Below are 21145 nucleotides of genomic sequence, written 5' to 3'. Positions count from 1 at the left end.
AATATTTTCCTATATTTGACTATCACAAAGGAAAAAGTACAAAACATAGCAAACACAAATAAAAGAGAAAATAAAGGTGAAAGAAACTTAAATTCTGTAAAAGGAATAGCCTTCTAAATTAAAGGCGTATTTGTCTTGCTGTACAAAAACATATTAGTAAGAGAGCCACTCATTGTGTTCAAACTTCAAAGGTCTAAACAAAGACAGTGGTCAGCATTTAATCAGCTACTGAAGCAGCTATTTTGTACTGAAGTAGCATTTTGTAACTGCCCAGTATTGTTCAAAGCTTGCAATTCTGTGTACAGATTTCTCTATAAATTTATCATCTAACTTCTTTTTTTTTAATTTTATAATATTATGCAAATCCTAACATGTCAACCTAGAGTGGACATAAATAGTATTATATTTACAGTATAACAGATTAAATAATACAACATAATTCTACTCCTTCCTCACTGAATCAAGGAGATTAAAATTTTCTGCAATAAAACAAATTATCTGCAAGAACATCTGGTTCTTATACTAATTTTTAAATTAAGTCACCAAAAACATGACATTTATTCTAATTTCTTTCCAACATTTAAGCACTTGCTTCTAACTTTCCACCCTCTTGCTGACCAGCTTTTAAAGGTAACTAGGAAAGATACTTCCTATTTTCAGTGGTCAGAGAATAGACAGAAGGAAAAGGAAGAGTGGGATTAGGAACTGGATCTCGTCTGTCTTGTTGCCTTTGTGCTATGCAGTTAAACCACCATGGCAAGAGAAAGCAAGCCTCCCTCCTAGATTCACTCTCGTTATTTTGGAATCAGATTCCCATGAGTCATTGGAGGAGGTCACCCAGCCTTATAAGCTGGGGACTCCGGGTGCCAGGCATTACCCAGGTGACACGGTGTGTGCTCATAACCCTAGTACCTGTAAGGCAGGAAGATGAAAGACAGGGGACTGAAGGCACCTTAACTGCATAGGGAACTCAGGCCAGCCTGGGCTATCTTAAAGCTTGTCTCAAAACAAACAAAAATGTGCCCATTGCAATGAGCCTATGCCTTCCTTACCTGCCATTACAGAGTAGCCATCGAGCAAGAGAATAGTGAGGTATAATCTTCTGCATGACACTGGCCATCACCATGGTAACAACCAGCTGTATACCTATCACACCCTGTGTGAAAAAAGAAACAAGTACATTTAACAATAAATTATTAATGTTTGGGGACCCTGTGGAAAGCTATACATTTCGAAAATTCTATTTTAAAAAACTGGCTTTAACATTAAAATATCTTGTTCTTGTGGCCTTTAAGTATTCAGGAACTCATACTTTGTTTAAACTACAGTATGGGTTTCACTTCCAAAATTCTCTTCAAATTACCAAAGTATCACATGCTTGTGAACACATGTAAAATAGACCAACCATTCAATATTTATTCCCAAGAATACTCTATATAAATTAAGGGTATCTGGTCAATTTTGGTGAAAGTTCTATGAGGTGCTAAGAAGACTGTTGTTTTTGTTTGGGTGAACTGTTCTGTAAATATCTGTTAGGTTCATCTGGTTTTTAATATCAGTTAGCTCTAGCATTTCTATCTAGTGCTTGTCTGTATGGCCTGTCTATTGTCAAGAGTGTGGAAGTAAAATCTCCCACTATCAGTGTGTGAGGGTCAATATGTGATTTAAGCTTTTACTAACCTGAGTATCCTTGTGTTTCGTGCACCAATATTAAGACTTTAAATGTATTCTTGTTTTTTGTTTTGTTTTGTTTTGGTTTGGTTTGGTTTTTGATATGTATGTAGCATCCTTCCCTATATTGCTTTTGGTTTGAGGCTTTTTTTTTTTTTTCCAGGTCAGATATTAGATCAGCTACACCAGCTTGCTTCTTAGATCCATTTGCTTAGAAGATCTCTTCAATCCCTTTAACCTGAGACAGAGTCTATTCTTAATGTTTCATGGATGGAGTAGCAAGATGGTTCAATCTCGTGTTCATTCTCTTAGTCTATGTCTTTTTACTGAAAAATTGAAACCAATAATGTTGAGAGATATCAATGAGCAGTGTTTATTGATTCTTGTTAGTGTGTGTGTGTATGTGTGTGTGTGTGTGTGTGTGTGTGTATTTACCCTCTCTTTATTTGCTAGCCTGGGATTATTATTTGTATTCCCCCCCCCACCTTTCTGTCCTTTCTATATGTATTTATGGCTTCCAGTTTATTAGCTTTTTAAAATGTGATTCCTAAGTAACAAGTGGGTCTCTACATCTACACTTGTTTCCTGTGACTTTCCCTGGGCTCTTTCCTTCTGTTTGTCTTGTCCTATTCCGATGTCCTATTAATTTTTCTTTTATCTTATATTTCATTGTTTACTTAGAAACCTGTTTATTTTCCAATTAAAGATAGAAAGGGAGTGGATCTGGACTGGAGGGGAGGTGGGGAAGAACTCTGAGGAGTAGATGGAGGGGAAACTGTAATCAAGATATATCATGTGAGGGGGATAATCTTATTTTCAAGAAAAAAAAAAAACCCAGTAAATTAAGAGTATGTAATATGGTGAAAGTATTGATTTCATCATCATTCTTTAATTCATTTAAGAATGAAAATAGGAAACTTTAAAACCATTAGGCTGGGCATAGTGGCATAAACTTTCAATCCCAGCACTCAGGAACCAGACGCAAGAGGCTACATAGTGAGACACTGTCTCAAAAAAACATAAAAAAAGCAGTATATGCAAAGTCAGACCTGGTGGTGAATGACAATGGAAACTGAGGCAGGAAGACTGATTCAGAGTCAGAAGCCAAAGTGAGCTATCACATCTCTAAAGAAACAGAAAGACAAAAACAAAACACTACAAACCCCCAGCTAAGCCCACCTCTTTAGACTGACTGCACAAAGTGAATGAGTATAGACCATTGACTGAACTAAGTGTGGAAACTTGAGGGCAGAACTATATTCCTCATCAACTCCTGGATCTACGTAGCAATGTGGTTCCGGCACACCATCTACTTAAACACTAGACCTTTGTTTCCACAGAGACAATAATGCAGTCTACTTCACTGAACTGGCTAAGAGTAAAAACTAAGTGATTACTATCATTAGAAGTCGAGAGGTGCTTCTTAGACAGGACAGCTTTTAAAAGGTTTATCAAATCAGTTTCAACTCTGCTTTATTTAAAAGGTATATCAAATCAGTTTCTGCTTTATTTAAAAGGTTTATCAAATCAGTTTCAACTCTGCTTGATTTGCACGTGCTTTAATGCCTTAAACTCAGGCAACTGGGTTACAAATAAGACCCCTTTCATTCTGTTTTGCATCGATGGTTACATTACTACACTTTACATTCCCCACTGTTTTACCTGTAGTTTGTAACAGAAGTTCTGCAATTTCTATACTCTGAATATAACCACAAAAAACTCAACAGTGTGCCTGGTTGGTTTCTTTAAAATTATAGATTTAAATGGCAAAGGAGTTTTGAGTTAGTAAAGTGTTGTAGATAAAGTGAGCATCACTCAACCTGGCCTTGAAAATGGTGACAGCAGCCTAGAGTGTCAAGGTCAGCAATATGGCCACTCACAGACACACTGACAATTTGACAATTTAAGAGTACAGTCATTTCTATCCTCAACAGTAAAACCATATTTTTAGTCACACTTAATAAAAAGTCACTGCTATAAAATGTTATTGCAGGAAGATTGATCTAAACAATGTATATGACAGAACAGGATAAAGTGGAGAAGGACATCACTTCTCTTCTTTCAAATTACAAACTGTAGTGAGATACTGCTGTTAACAGCTCTCCTGTTAAAGATGCAAACCATGTAATATACAAATAATCCAACAAATGTCAGAGAAACAGACTTAATAATCCAGGTTCCAAAATAATGATGTTATACCTTTGGTACCTGGAGGGAAAAAAGCATTCTAGAAATAATGTTGAAAAATTGAAAGACTGATCAAATATAAAGCCAAAAAGAGACTTAAGGAGACTCACCTTGAGAAAGGCAAAAAAGCTGGTATATTCTCAGTATTTTACTTCATGGACAAATTATTCAATGCAAACGTGAAACTCTCATTTGCTCAATTTACTATGTTACTTTCCGCTACTGAAATGAAGCTGAAAATAGCTTTCCAAAACCTCATCCACATACTGTGCTAAACACATGATTGCCTAACAGGAATCTTTCAGCTTTCTAAAGGGAATCAGTAAGTCTTTCCTAGAAGGTGCCCCTGTTAGATGAGTACACACACGATACAAAAGGAAACATCACTGTGACCTGAAAGCAGGGATCTAGAGTAAGAGATCCTTTTAAAACTATGTGAAAAAGATTTCAGCATAGTTTCTTCTTTTCACACACATATAGGAGAGGTACACTGTCAAATTGTGTTTTTTGGAGAATTGTCTCAGTAATTGACTCTTTTACTAGCACCAACTTAGACCAAGTTCTACAGCATGAGCGACTGTAGCATTATTATCAGATTTGAACATTTTCAAGTCTCTTAAATGCTCTGATTTTTTTCTTTTTAGATTTCTTTAACAGAGGATATTTTAAAGAAATTTAACTATGGAGTTAGGAAAATTTCACAACATAAAGCTTTTAAACAGATGCGCTGAAGCTTCAAAGACTATCCGAGCTGAATCGCAAACATTCCACCATGAACTCTTAATGGTTTTTATTGGGACCTTAAAATAATAACTTGGTCAAACAGTTTCTATCTGGATTCACTGCCTTTATTCAAACTCCCTTGACAACTGGAACTAGGAAAATTAACTTATGAAACAGTTTAGGAACCCAAGAGAGTTGCAGTGAACTTTTCCAAGTCTACTAATCTAAGGCCATCAAGAGTGAGGAAAAGTTACATCTAGTGTCTAGAATGACCATTTTAACTTTTGTCAGTTTCTGAGCAGGTTAAAAAAAAAATCTTACCAATAAAAATTAAGTAATTCTCCAAGAAATAAAAAAACAAATACCAATAGTTTCTTTTGCTTGTCAACACTAGAAACAAAACTTCAATAGAGAAATACAAACAAGCTGCAATTTTAAATTTCAAACTTTGAAAATTATGTCACCTTCAGTGGAGCTGACATTGTTATGTTTCATTAAAGTAGCTCTCCTGCTGGCAAACAAATTGGAAGGAAACACACAATGTACTACTAGAAGGCATATTTGCATGTAAACTTGGGACTCACATCACCCCAAATGGTTTCAATTATCATCTCCTGAGTAAGTTAGGCAACAAAAAGGAAAAAGGCTATTACCCATTGACCTTCACATTTTTTTTTGTTTGTTTGTTTTTTTTTTTTTGTTTCTCAAGAGTTTAAAATGTTTAGCAGCTGAAAGAAAGTTATACCGGTTACAGATTTCTTAAACATGTGAACAGCATTTTACGCTGACACCATTGCATACACTAGCAAGATTTTATCGAAAGGACCCAGATGTAGCTGTCTCTTGTGAGACTATGCCGGGGCCTAGCAAACACAGAAGTGGATGCTCACAGTCAGCTAATGGATGGATCACAGGGCTCCCAATGGAGGAGCTAGAGAAAGTACCCAAGGAGCTAAAGGGATCTGCAACCCTATAGGTGGAACAACATTATGAACTAACCAGTACCCCGGAGCTCTTGACTCTAGCTGCGTATGTATCAAAAGATGGCCTAGTCGGCCATCACTGGATAGAGAGGCCCATTGGACACGCAAACTTTATGTGCCCCAGTACAGGGGATCGCCAGGGCCAAAAAGGGGGTGTGGGTGGGTAGGGGAGTGGGGGTGGGTGGGTATGGGGGACTTTTGGTATAGCATTGGAAATGTAAATGAGCTAAATACCTAATAAAAAATGGAAAAAAAAAAAAGAACAGAAAACATCATTTCAACCTAGAGTAATACAACACTTAAAAGAATTCACACTTTAGGCACTTAACAAACCTCTAGACAATTAACAAAGGAAAACAATTTAAATGACCTAAATCATACAGTACTTAGTTATGGACTTACATTGAACCCAGGTACCTAATTTCAAATTTAATGATTCTTCTACTAAAGTCTACTGAGATCACTTAATTAACATACATTCAGGAACAAGCCACTGCATGGTGCTTTAGAACACTAGCAGCAAGGAAATGTGTGTGGTCTTGACCTCTAATGAGCAGTTAGCACATACTTTATGTACTGGCTGGCTTTGTGTCAACTTGACACAAGCTGGAGTTATCACAGAGAAAGGAGCTTCAGGTGAGGAAGTGCCCCCATGAGTTCCAGCTGTGGGGCATTTTCTCAATTAGTGATCAAGAGTTGAGGACCCCTTGTGGGTGGTACCATCTCTGGACTGGTAGTCTTGGTTCTATAAGAGAGCAGGCTGAACAACCCAGGGGAAGCAAGCCAAGCCAGTAAGTAACATCCCTCCATGGCCTCTGCGTCAGCTCCTGCTTCCTGACCTGCTTGACTTCCACTCCTGACTTCCTTGGTGATGAACAGCAGTGTGGAAGTGTAAGCTGAATAAACCCTTTCCTCCCCAACTTGCTTCTTGGTCATGATGTTTGTGCAGGCATAGAAACCCTGATTAAGACACCTTTTAGATGAGTTACATATTCTATTAAAAAGTGATGAAAAGATGAGCATTCTATGACAATACAACAAAGGGGAGAGAAGTTGAGAACAAAACTATGACAGGTCACTATGGAAGGTCAATTCAAGAGGCAGTAGCGTGGTCAATCAAAAGTGCTAACTGCTGAATGGGAAAGATGGAAGGCCAAAACCAGATATCAAGAGGTGAGACTATCTGACTTAAAATTTAAACTTAAGGCTATAATACCATGAAACGTGGTAGGCTATGGTGAGTAGTTAAGAAAATTCTTCTGCAGACCAAGAACAAATATGGAAGAGGTCAGCAGCACTAAGCCAAAGGCTCAAAAGAGAGAAGAGGACCTGGAGTTCAAGTAGGAAACAGGGCAGCAGAGTCTCTTATTTCAGTGGCAGGAACTATTTATGCCTGTGTTTGTCGCACAGTGATAATTTAATTAATTTCAAACAATAACAGAGCACTATAAAACAAATTATACCATCACAGAAATAAATCTAAAAAGCAAAAATGTGCTATCCTGCTGGTTATGGTGACATATGCCTATAATCTCAGGAAACAAAAGCAGGAAAACTGCAAGGTCTTCCTTTTTTTCTTTTCTTTTCTTTTCTTTTCTTCTTTTCTTTTCTTTTTTTTGAGTTGAGCCTACAAAAAGTTGGTATCCTGCCTGGGCTACACAGGAAACATATTTCAAAACAAAACAGAACAACAACAACAAAAAAACCTCTCTAATATACATAAGCCGATAACTTGCTAGCTATGACCAGGAACTTAGCACAAAAACCTGTTTTTATTGACAGTTACACCTCCATCACTCAGAGCAATATCATCTAGAATTGTTTAGACAGCAAGTACAGCATGTGACAGCCGAATGAATGAAATTATAAAGAGTCAGTATTAACAAAATTTATAATCCAAGATAACATTTGGGCACAAATTTGCACAGTATAAGGAAGTGCTATAGAAATTGAAAAACTGGATATGAAAGTTTCATAGAAATGGGGAAACCTAAGATGGAAATTGAAATTTCACAAACAAGGAAAATTCCAGGCTAAATGATAAGCATAAATATGAGAGGGGAGAGAGAGAGAGAGAGAGAGAGAGAGAGAGAGAGAGAGAGAGAGAGAGAGAGAGAAAATAAATGTGTTCCCAAAGTTCTGATCACCAAGAACCTTTACAGCACATGAGGTTGAATATTAAATATTCCCTCAAAAGGAGTCATCTCCAGGTGGCGGATCTCATTGAAAAATGATAGAATTTAGCCTAAATAACAAAGGGGTCATTCAGTGACGGGGTCATATAATGTGATGGCATTACTGGGAAATGGTAGGAACTAAAAGGTGGGTAGGCATGGATGAGAGGAAGGAAATCCCTTAAGGATGTTTCTGTAAAAGGTACAATTTGTTCCTATCCCTTTCCTATCTGCCTTTCTGTTTTCTCAAAATAGCAAATACTCTCCTGCCTCAGCACACTGTCAGAATCAAGAGAATAGTTGGCATGAACCAATAATTTTAACACTGTAAAAATCTTTAAAATGCTTTTGTATTTAATCGTGTCAGGTATTTTGTCATGGCAACAAAACTTCTAACATGGCAAGTATTTAACTCTCATATTCTGTTTGATTAAAAGTAACATTTTGGAAGTCTAAGTAGTCAGAAATAGGACAATGAGTATATACAGAATTAGACACATTAGTAACCTGCTTACTCAAAAAGAAGTTCTAATACCAAAAAAAAAAAAAAAAAAAAAAAAAAAAGCAGCTATGTATGGACAGAGAGAGACCATTCCAGATGAAAATAAAACTGAGTATGCCTGAATACAGGAGAATACAACTGAGGAGGGCTCATGGTATGTTGAGAAGTTCCCTTTGGTGTGGGTAACACTATATAACAAAGTGGTAGACTGAAAGAATCTCAAGAAGTAGGTGGCAAGCCCCAGAGAAGCTACCCAAGGACACCTGACTACAGCCTCAGCTTTGCAGAAAATACCTGTTTACTGATGTGGTAAGCATAGTCAATCTGCTTGAGACAGACTGACCAAACTCAGGTTTGTAAGAGTGAGTGCTATGACTTAATTTATAGGAAAATGGAAGCTAGCAAGAAGATAAAGCATTAAGTTTACTAAGGACCCATTCAATTACTGTTTTAATGTGTAAGTTACACTAGTAACCAAAAGAACAGGCTAGTTGGTGAGTTTAGCACAGAAAACAGTAAGTAGCACTGAAGGACATTTCACTCAGGAAATGCTTAAGACTGATGAAAAATTCATATGCAGGAGACCTTTGTAGTATGTAAAATACATTCAACCCCAAATAGTTATGCATACACGCTTTACCTGCTTTACCTGCTTTACCCGCTTTACCCGCTTTACCCGCTTTACCTGCTTTACCCGCTTTACCTGCTTTACCCGCTTTTCTTCAGACTTACAACTGATAACACGGACTTGTCTTCTCTTATATAAAATACAAATGAAGCATTACTGCTTTTGACTCATAAATACAATTGATATGACTATAGACTACATAGGCAAAAGAAAAAAACTATAGCTAAGTTCAATGTAAGAGGATATAATATTTCTTGCACTGTATGTTGATTTCATACTGAAATGCTAACCCTTCCTTCACCACCACCTACAAATAAACGGTGATAATTCTTAAAACAAATATCATTGTCCAATGTTAAGTAACTGTGATGGTTTGTATATTCTTGGACCAGGGAGTAGCACCATTTGGAGGCAAGGCCTTGTTGGAATAGGTGTGACCTGGTTGGAGTAGGTGTGTCACTGTGGGTGTGGGCTTAAGATCCTCACCCTAGTTGCCTGGAAGTCAGTCTTCCACTAACAGCCTTTGGATGAAGATGTAGAACTCTCAGCTCTGCCTGCGCCATGCCTGCCTGGTTACTGCCATGCTCCCACCTTGATGATAATGGACTGAACCTCTGAGCCTGTAAGCCAGCCCCAATTAAATGTTGTTTTTTATAAGACTTGCCTTGGTCATGGTGTGTGTTCACAGCAGTAAAACCCTAACTAAGACAGTAACCCTCCAAGTTTAGGGAATAATTAAGTCTACAAAAGTGGTCTGGGAAAGTCTGGTTCAAGGAATGACATCTGATTCCCTCAAGGGCCGCTCCGGTCAAGTAGGCTGACAGTGGACCCACACCTCTCCTTCTTCTCCAGTCCACCAGTCTCATCCACAGCTCTGTAGCAGAAAATTCGGTCTCCCTTTTCTCTCTGACCCCATCCCCAATGAATCATAAAGATCTTCTCACCAAACTTTCTTTCTCCCAATCATCCCACTCTCCTAGCCTCCAAAATAGGGATTCACTGGGAACAGGAGAGCTGAGAGCTGAGAGGCAGGGAAACAGATAAGCCAACCTTCACCACTTCCCTCCCCCTCTAAATCCAATCCCTGAATCTCAAGCCCAGCTCTTCAGCAAAACACCCATGGCAGCTCTCCCTGCCCCTGCTTCCAATCTTCCCCTTGTAACCTGTCTACCCCAACCCAGCACTGTACTTCATCCCCCAGCTTCAGCAGGTACCCCTTGCTAACCCACCACAGCCAGAAAACCACACAGAATCCCTGTGTCTGCTATTCCAGCCTCACCCCCAGCTCTGCAATAGAATGCCTGCTAAAGCTTGCTTTCCTCCTCTGCCTGCATCCCCTGTGGATCCTGCAGACCTTCCCTCTCCCCATTTGTTGCTTTATCCCTGCCCCAAACTCTAAGCAGGCATCTTCCCTTCTCTAATCCCTAGTCTCATTCCCAGCACGACAGCATACCCTCTGGGGTGACCTCTCTTCACTGCCTGTCCCCTGCTCCCATTGCCAATTCAAATAGACAAAAAAAGCAATTATCATTGAACCTTCTGTCCTCCCTCCTATGGATCCCCTTACACCCCTAGCTTACCCCTATTCCTATGTGTCAGCCCCCAATACCCAGAAACACATTTTACCTGGTACCCACAATGGTCATAACTATCACATCCATAGAAAACTTCCTACCAGGAATACCTCGGCATCACACTCACAAAGACAAATCCAGAAATCAGCACCTAGGCCTATAATCAAACCATTTCCAGATGCCTAGACACCAGCATAAAAACACAAGAACAACCAGGACAACATATTTCCACTAGAACACAGTTATCCTACCAGAGCATGACCCAATATCCCAGCATAACTGAAGCACAAGAAAAAGAACTTAACACCAACTATATGAAGATGAAAGAGGTCCTTAAAGAGGTAATGAATAAATCCCTTAGAGAAATACAGGAAAACACATAGAAACAGTGTGATAATATGAATAAAGCTATTTAAGACCAGAATATAGAAATAGAATAAGAAAAGAAAAAACAAAAGGAAGAAATGCTAAAAAAAAATGTAGGAATTCCAACAGGAACTACAGGGGCAAGTTTCATGAACAGAATATAAGAGATAGAAGAGAGAATCTCAGGTGTTGAAGATATGACAAATGAAGTGGATACACAGGTCAAAGAAAATGTTAAATCCAAAAAAACTCCTGAAACAAAGCAGCCAGGAAACTTGCAACACTCTGAAAAGATCAAACCTAAGAATAATAGGAATAGAGGGAGGAGAAGAATACCAGCTCAAAAGTCCAGAAAATGTTTATCACAAAATTATAGTAGAAATTCTCCTAACCTAATGTTGATATCTAATAGAGATATAAGAAGCATAAAATACCAAACAGATTGGATCAGAAAAGAAAGTCACCTTGAGGCAGGGAATGGTAGCACAGACCTCTAATCCCAGCACTTGGGAAGGCAGGCAAATCTCCGACCTACAAAACCAATACCAGGACAGCTAGGACTGTTACACAGAGAAGCCTTATCTGGGGGGCAGGGAATAGTCTCTTTGCCACATAATAATCAAACATACTACAAGAATATTAATAACTGCAAGGGAAAAAGATCAAGTAACATATAAAGGAAGACCAATTAGAAAGGAGACTCTAAAAGCCAGAAAGTCCTAGACAGATATGCTACAGACTAGAAGAGACCACAGATGCCAGCCCAGACTATTATACCCTGCAAAAATTTCAGTCACCATTGAAGGAAAAATAAGATATTCCATGACAAATCCAAATTTAAACACTATATATCTACAAATCCACCCCTACAGAGAGTGCTAGAAGGAAAACTCCAAACTAAAGTTAACTATACCCATGAAAACACAGGGAATAAACACCAGCAAAATCAAAAGAGAAGCATACGGAAGCATAGACACAAATACACACACACACACACACACACACACACACACACACGGGCACACAAACACCGCCACCAGGAAAATAAAAGGAACCAAGAACCAAAGATCAATGATATCTTTCAGTATTAATAGTCTCAATTCCCCAGTACAAAGACACAGACTAACAAAATGGAAGTGAAAACAGGATCCATCCTTCTACTGCATCCAAGAAACACACTCAACATCAATGACAGATACTACCTCAGGGTAAAGGGCTAGAAAAAATATTCTAAGCAAATGTACCTAAGCAGCAAGGTGGAGTAGCTATTTGAATATCTATCAAAACAGACTTCAAAACAAATCCAAACAGAAGATATAGGTAAGGACACTACTTACTCATTAAAGAAAAAAACCTACCAAAGAGACATTTAAATCCTTAGCATCTATGCCTCAAACACAAGGGCATTCAACTTTGTTAAAGAAAGACTACTACAGTTTAAAATCACACAAACACCCTTACACACTGATAGTGAGAAACTTCAATACCCCACTCTCACCAATGTATTGGTCATCCAGACAAAAAGTAAACAGAAATAATGGAACCAACAAACATTATCAATCAAATGGACCTAATAGGTATCTACAGAACATTCCACCCAAACGAAAGAATAAACCTTCTCAGTACCTCCTGGAACATTCTCCAACATCAACTACACTTGCAGACATAAGCAGGTTTCAGCAGACACAAGAAACTGAACTAACTCTCTGTATGCAGTCAGGCCGCCACAGATTAAAGCTGGATACCAACAGTAACAGAAGCAACAGTAAGCTTACAAACTCATAGAAACTGAACAACTCTCTACTGAATGGGTAAAGACAGAAATGAAAAATTAAACTTTCTAGAATTCAATGAAAATAAATACACAGTATATATGATTTTATGGGACACAATGAATGCAGTTCTAAGAGGCTAGAACAAAGCACTAAGCACCTACATTAAAAAACAAAACAAAACAAAACAAAAAACCAAACCAACAACAACAAAAGCTGAAGAAATCTCATACCAGCAACTTAATAGCACACCTGAAAGCCCTAAAACAAAAAGAAGAAATCACACCCAAAAGGAGTAGATGGGAAGAAATTAACTCAGGGCTGAAATCAATAAAACAGAAACAAATCAATAAAACATAGTTTGTTCTGAGAAAAATTAATACGCTCAACAAAGCTTTATCCAAATTAACCAAAAGGCAGAGAGAGAACAAAGTCAGAAATGAAAAGAGGGACATAGCCATAGACACCAAGGAAAGCCAGAGAATCATAGAACATATCTAAAAAACCTGCACTCAACCAAGTTACAAAATCTAAAAAGAAATGGATAATTTTCTCTATAACCACTTACCAAAGTTAAATCAAGATCAGATAATCAATGTAAAAGACCTATAACCCCTATTAAAATAGAAGCAGTCACTAAAAGTCTCCCAAGCAAAAAAAAAACAAAACTAAAAACTCTACCAGGGAACTCCTACAGCTCATATCTACTTTCAGCAAAGTAGCAGGATACAAGATTAACTAAAAATCAGCGGTCATTCTATATACAAATGACAAAGGACTGTGAAAGACATCAGGGAAACAGCACTTTCACCATTCCTGACTTCAAGCTGTACTACACAGCTATAGTAATAAAAAAAATCTGCATGAAATTGGCATAAAACCAGACAAGTTGATGGATAGAATCAAATAGAAGACCCAGACATAAAACCACACACCAATGGGCACCTGATTTTTGATAAAGAAGCCAGAAATGCACACTAGGAAAAAAAAAAAAAAAGACAGCAATCTTTAACAAAACATTAGATACATTGAACCTGATATAAGACAAAGTGGGAAATGGCCTTGAACTTAATGGCAGAGAAAACACTGTTAGCACAGGCACTAAGATCTACAATTTATAAATGGGACTTCATGAAACTGAAAAGCTTTTGTAAGGCAAAGGACAAAGCCAACCGAATAAAGCAGCAGCCTACAGAATCAAAATATTTTTACTAATTCTACACTGATAAAGGGATAATATCCAAATTATATGAAGAACTCAAGAAACTAGGTATCAAGAAATCAAATAACACAGTTTAAAAATGGGGTACAGATCTAAACAGAATTCTCAAAAGAGGAAAATCAAATGGCTGAGAAACATTTAAATAGAATGTTCAAAATCCTTAGTCATGAGGGAAATGCAAATCAATACTATTTTGAGATTCTATCTCACACCTGTCAGAATGGCTAAGATTAATAACACAAGTGACAGTTCATGCTGGCAAGGATGTGGAACAAGGCTAACATACATCTATTGCTCAGAAGAATCCAAACATGTACAGCCACTGTGGAAAGCAATATATTGTTTCCTTAGAAAGCTGGAATCAAGTTGGAATCAATCTACCTGAAGACCCAGCTACATATACCCAAAGGATGATTCAGCCTACCACAAGGACACTTGTTAAAACATGTTCATTGCTGTTCTGCTAATAACAGACAGAAATTGGAAACAACCGAGATGTCCCCTAAAGAAGAATGGAGTATTACTCAGCTGCTAAAACAATAAAAATAAAGTAAAATACAAAAAATATTGACATCATCAAATTTACAGACAAATTGGTGGAAGTAGAAAAAGAAATCATCCTGAGTTAAGGCAGCCCAGACCCAGAAATGTAAATATGGTATGCATTCACTTATATGTGGTTATTAGCCATTAAATCAATATCTAAGATAAAAATCTATATCAATCATATCACACATATATGGGACAAGAGAGGGCATATGCATCTCCCTAGGAGGAAGAAACAGATTTTATGGGTAGACTGAGGGTGGGGCAGAATGCAAATGGCAGCATCAGGGAGGAAGGGGCAAGGAGACAGGGTTGAGGATGGGAATGTAGAGAGAGACAGCTAGAATTTGCTGTTTGTATTTTGATACTAATTCCGCTCTCCAAACAAGGAGTGAGTCAAGTCCTCAGGTGACTTCTTGTGAACCAATCCCCTAATGAAAAGGAGCCAATCACTTGGAGAGTAGGAAGGACTTGGGGGGTGGAGGGGAGGAGAGGGAGAGAGAGAGAGAGACAGACAGACAGACAGACACACCTTTTGGACAGGGATATTGTGAGGACAAGATGGAGCTACCAGTGTCTCCCAGCTTATATCACCGGAGAAATTAGATTTAATATAGCTTACAAGATTAGGATTCTAGTTGTTGCGCCCAGATATTGAGTTATCGTTGTTTCTGAACTAAGTTTGGGTGGTGTTTTTCTTCTCGCGGCAACTTGACTGGGTAAAGAGAAAAGGTCCAGCGTCAAAGTCTGGGTTGCCTGAGGTGCACCACAGAGGCTGTGGAAGTACTGAAGCATGGGCTGACGCGTTAACGACCCGCCAGTGGGAGCCTAGCGAGCTAGGTGGAGAGATTTTGGAGTTCTGAGTCAGAGTCTGCATGAGAGAAAAACAGGTCTGCCATTCCCCACCAGTGCATGGCCAGCCAGGCCGCCAGAGCAGAGTTGCCGCACAAGCGCTGGAACGTGCCGGTTCTTTTGTTAGTATTCCTGCAACAAACGAGTGCCAATTGGCCATCTTATCACTAAAGGAGTCTTCCAGTACTGGGAGTAGGTGGCATTACAATGAACTGTTGGCCAGCGGGGTACCAGAGACATCCCCAAACAATCCAGGCTGCTACTAAGATAATAGCTTCCCCTCTGCAAACTGACTGCAGGGCCCCATTGCCAAGGACAACTTCCACCCAATTCAAAGAACATGCAGAAGTGGAGATGGAGCCTACATGGCAGCCCCACCCACATGTTCCAGTGTCTTTTGTGTGGTAAGGTTCTCTGCAGGCTCCCCAATGAGAAATGTAAACGCTAATCAAGCCACAAAACCTGTGACCTATAATGCCTGCAAGATACACTGGGGCAATAGTAGCAAAGAACTTAAAGGAGTAGTCATCAATGCTGATTTGACTTAAAGATGCATCCTCAAGACAGAATCCATACCCACCACTGTTTGGATGATCAAGAACCAGAGACTAGATAGCTCAGACATCTAGAAAACCAAATACTACTGGTCTAAAGAAAAAAGAGTAGCAATAAAATAACTCCTACTGATATTCTGCTATATGCATAGAATGGTGCCTTAAACATCAGAGGTGCTTCCTCAACAGAATAATTAAAGACCCAGAGCCAGGTGTTACACAGAGAGAGACTTTAGAACCTGACTCAGGAACCCTGCAGATGAAGGGTAGAAAGAACTTAAGGAAGAAGGAAGATTGGTGGATGGGAGATATGGAGGACACCAGGAGAACAAGGTCCTCTGAATCAACTGAGCATGGCTCATATGAACTCACAGAGACTGAAGCAGCAAGCACAAGGCCTACACCTGTTCCTCTGTGTATATACTATAGCAGATAGAAAAGGAAACGGGTCTGGAAGGGGAGGAAGGGGGAGGGCACCTCGAAGAGTAGAGGATGAGGAAAGTGTAATCAAGATATACTATATGAGAAAAGAATCTATTTTCAATAAGCAATCAAAAATAGTTCAAATAAACAAAAAACAAAAACCCACAAACAACCACACACTCGCGCGCGCGCGCGCGCGCACACACACACACACACACACACACACACACACACACACACACAGAGCAAAAGAGGCAGATTAAATATTACCATTTATGGGTAAGATTAGACCCAAGGCATAAAAACAAAGTATATCTTTAGGTCTTTGTCCTATTGAGTGGAAGTATAAGTACGGACTATGTTACATGTGAAAACTGTGGCCATCACAGGTAATATGAACCAGGTCAGGATAAACCAGATAAATGGTGTCAAGAGTCTAGACAAATTTGCTCGTACCATGTAGTTGAAAAACTCCTTGGATTTTTTTTTCCAGAGATTTCAAATTAGCTCGGGCAGAGTATGTAAGCCATAGGAGGGAGCACCTCCAACTTAAGAGAATTTTGGTTAAAAGCAGAACACAGGTATTGCATGGATCATTATCCAAGTGACTGTAAGTCTGCCTAAGTGACAACAAGCTTAGGCACATTATCAGAAAAATGAATTATCGGGATTTAGAACCTTTAAATGTTACAAGAATTAATCAACACAAGATAAAATAGCTTATCAATAGCCAAATATTACACCAGGCAACATTTGAGATGTCCTTGAAGAACAGCCATGCAACCAACAGGTTCTCTGAAAGTGAGAAAAACAAGTCATAAAATAAATACTAGGGTTATCATCAAAATCAATGGCATTAAAAGAAGGGTTAGAAAATTAAAGGGAAAACTGATTAAAAAAAAAAAAAATCACACAGGTGAATGACTAACAACCCTAAACTGAAGCTTTGAAGATAGATGCTTTAAAGAAGTCAAACATTAGAATAGTTGCTTTAATAGGTCAACAGATTAAGAACAGTTTAGACTTAATCCAAAAAGAGAAACCCTCTACATATGCCAAAACTGGAAAAAGTAACATAAAACAACCATAAACAGACAAGAAGTCATTCTCAGGAGCCATTTCCAGTACCACAGAATTGGTTATATGAGCTATTCCTGCCTAGAGCAGCCTTTAGTGGCACAGTAAACTGGATTTTTCAAAACAAGGCCTTTATAGTAAATGACATTAATGAAAGAATTTTGTAGTAAAGCAGCTAAAGAGGGCTGGCAAAATGGCTCAGTGTGTAAAGGTGCTTGTAGCTAAGCCTCATCACCTAAGTTCAATCCCTGAAGGAGAGACTACGCTCATGAACTATCCTCTGACCTCGGTAACACACGTGTCTCCCCAAGTAAATGCTTTTTCCATAATTATAAAAAGGAAAGCAGCTAAAACATTAAGGTCAGCAGTCAATATTTAATACTGATTTATTAAATGATTTATGAATTTAGTCAAATAGTAGATAGTTAACTATCTTCTGCTATAAAATAACTACATCTTAATGTTCAATTTAGTCCTAAAAATAGAACCATTGTATCAACTGTGAGTTGAACTCAAAGGACAAATTTTTTAAAATTTGTATTTGTATGTGCATTGTTTTTTTGCCAGCATGTATGTCTGGGTGAGGGTGTCAGACCTTAGAGACAGTTGGGAGCTGCCATGTGGGTGCTGGGAATTAACCCAGGTCCTCTGGAAGAACATTCAGTGCTCTTACCCACTGAAAAACATTTAGCTGAATTGTTTACAGAACTCTTTAGTTTGCTAGTATCAATGCTTCATTAACAAAATACTTTTTAATTTCTTTAAAACAAAAAGTATATACATAAATTTTACTGCTATTTTTCTAACTCAGAAATAAGTGAACATATTTTAAAACTGAAGTGCTGGATTGGAGAGCTACCTCAACAATTAAGAGCACACACTAACAGTCCACACCTTTAATCCTACCTCCCAGGGGCAAGGGGCAGAGAGCAGAGTGCAGGCTGCTCTCATGGAGGACCTCAGCTCTGTTCCGAGATCCTTTCCCAGAAGCTCACAACAGGCCAGTAGTCCTGCTCCAAAGGCACTTAGTTAGCACTCCTGGCTTCTCTAAGAGCCTGTGCTCATGGGGACACACCCATCCACATACAGATACAGGCATCGTTTTTAAATACTAACACAATACTATTTTTAAAAAGATTTATTTATTTTATGTGCGCTGGTGTTTTGCCTGTTTTTATGTCTGTGTGAGGGTGTCAGATCCCCTGGATCTGGAGTTACAAACAGGTCTGAGCTGCCAACTGGGTGCTGGAAACCAAACCCACATCCTTTGAAGAACAGTCAGTGTTCTCACCCACTGAACCATCTCCCCAGCCCCCAGTAACAAAACATTTTTTAAAAATTATTAAAAGTTATATTTAAAAGTACAAGTTCTCAAGAAAATGCCTAAATACAAGGTAATTTTCTTTAGAATTAAACCTATGATGCAACAGAATACATGCAATTGTATTCAAACCCATCAGGTCTATAGTTTTTGGTAAAGATAATAATAAAAACATCTAGAAGAACTGATTAAATTAAGAAATAACAGAAGACTTATTCTTCAAAATAAGTTGATAAAGCAAACGAGATTAAAAAAACAGCAAAGATAAGGATACATGCTAATGAAACACAATTTATAAACTATTCTAGCATACTGGTGTTGAAAACAGCAAAGAGAAGGATACATGCTAATTAAATACAAGTTATACACTACTCTAGCATACTGGTGTTGAAATTAATAGTTGTTCATTTTAAAAGATAATTTTTCAGTTATAGCAGTTGAATAAATTATGCAATACCTCTCATAAAGCAATACTGTAGTCATAAAAACATTGCCAATGAACCAAGTATCTTGGAAGATGTTAGTCACTTCATCTCTAGCTAAGACATGAATAAATGTTTCATCCTAGTTCTGAAAAGTTACAGAAAAGGCTCAGTGCAAAAAGCCATCCTATATTCTCCCACTCTTCTTAATTGTAGGGATGTTTTCTGACATTGCACAAAACAACTCTATAGGTCTATACTCAATGAAGCTATTTGCTGGAAGCAATACACATTTGATTTCGTTCAAAACAATTCCAACTCCGTTAACATTCACTTTTTCACTGAAACCTTAGATAAGTTTCTACGTAAAACTACTAAGTTCACCTCCAAATCACCCACTGTGATGCTCAGCTTGCCTGATGACTGATGGGCCACTAAAACTGCTCTGATTTCTTCCACTTCACTCCAACCTCCACTTCCAGGAAGTTATCACAGTAGTTTTAATACCACAAAGTTAATACTTACTCCTTGATGAAATAAAGGACAAAGGATAAACTTGCCCCATTGTTAAATTACAGGCACTGTATGAAGCACTGAACTTTAACATAAAGAAAAGTACTCTTTTCTTTATGAAAAAGTAGTACCTCTTACTAGGATAACCAATATATCATGCTCTCTATGCCTCCAAAGACAAGGCATACGATAATCATCTCAATTTAAAGTAGTGGCTACTTGTGTTACAAATACTTTCATTTATACAAGCTATATTTTACAACCATGTTAAGCCCAATAGTAATGATTCGTAAAGCAAATTTACAATAAAAATTCAGTTATAAATTTAAAGTTATAAATACAAAAGCCAAGAAACTTGAAGCATATATCTATACAGTTAACTATTCCTTAAACGCACTCATGGTGAATATTTTAATGCACTGAGTAATTGAACACACTAGAATACATAAAGTTTTGTTACTAGCAACACAACAATTAGAAAAGCTCTCTCTCCCAGACTCACTTCCTATCTCTAAAATAAGGGGCAAATGATATCTCAAATCCCAATTAACCAAATTAACAAATAAACAAATAGTATTTGAAAATTTAACACTTTGACAGCATCAACAAAGTCTCTGATATTGAATTTTCATCCAATAAATAATGGTCCTGTGCAAAAAAAGTGATAAAATGAGCTACAATTTATAAGAAGTTTAAAAGGAAACTGAGATTTGCAAATTAATGTAAAGTAGGAGACTCAGTCCACTACTCAACAGTCTCATTGCAAATTAGCGCTTTAAAATAGACAGACAGACAGACAGACAAACTCTCCAGGGTCACTGACATGCTTAGAGTATTAAGGGCTTTTCTGCCAAGCCTGAGGACCTGAGTTGGGTCCCCCGGATCCCCATGGTAAAAAAAAACTTAAGTCCAAGCAATCTTCAGAGCTCCGCACACTCCATACCATGGCAGGTGCACCTGTTGCAGTACACATAAACACAGGCACTAAACTTTTCAAAGATTCTATTCATCTGAGAGACTTAGGACTTAATGAATCTTACAGTCTTGTTTTTGTTTATTTGTCTGGTTTTTTAATTGTATTGCAGAAACTTAGTAAATTCTCTCTTTAAATGACTTGGGGATTTTTAGTTTTAAATGATACAGTATTTTTTTCTAATCAGTGGTTATTAAGAGAAAGGAGTTGGGGATATCACTTAGCACTGGGAAAATAATGAAACAAAACTATTTGAGGGTATTAGTAACACTAAGCACTTGGGAGATTTTATCAGCACAAGAGGATCAAGACCAGCCTGACCTACAGCATTACATTACAGGGCGCTCAGAGGTCCACATTCAAGAAGAGGGAAAGAGGACATAAGAAATGAAGACCACAAACACTTTTAGTAAAAATGACTAATAAACAAATTGTAAAGATAAAATTCAAGGACTCAATAAGCATTGCTAAAATTATACTAGAAAAGAATTTCATACTAAAATGTTTCAAGATCATATTTTACAGTATATTGAATGTTTCAGGTTTCTTTCTATGTGTTTCTCTTTTTTTGTTTTTTTTCGAGACAGGGTTTCTCTGTATAGCCCGGGCTGTCCCGGAACTCACTTTGTAGACCAGGCTGGCCTCGAACTCAGAAATCCGCC

At 38.0% G+C, this 21145-nt stretch overlaps 1 protein-coding gene across 9 annotated transcripts in view; it reads right to left on the bottom strand.

Annotated features, from left to right (window-relative positions):
• The window catches only part of Tmem161b (transmembrane protein 161B), a 73671-nt gene that overhangs the window by 43581 nt on the left and 8945 nt on the right, over positions 1-21145 (bottom strand). For 5 of the 9 annotated variants that reach the window (NR_029419.1, NM_175187.5, NM_001361911.1 and 2 more), the window contains exon 2: positions 1053-1156. The exons of the other annotated variants lie outside the window; for them this stretch is intronic. Coding sequence is in view for 1 of the 5 variants with exons in the window: in NM_175187.5 (NP_780396.2) it covers positions 1053-1156 (104 nt within the window). In the remaining 4 variants the exon portion in view is untranslated. The remainder of the gene's footprint in view (positions 1-1052; positions 1157-21145) is intronic. 9 annotated transcript variants of the gene reach the window in all.

Source organism: Mus musculus, chromosome 13, assembly GCF_000001635.26.
Source record: "Mus musculus strain C57BL/6J chromosome 13, GRCm38.p6 C57BL/6J".
Taxonomy (NCBI): Eukaryota; Metazoa; Chordata; class Mammalia; order Rodentia; family Muridae; genus Mus; species Mus musculus.
Note: the sequence above shows the minus strand (reverse complement) of the source record. Positions and strands in the feature narration are given on the sequence as shown.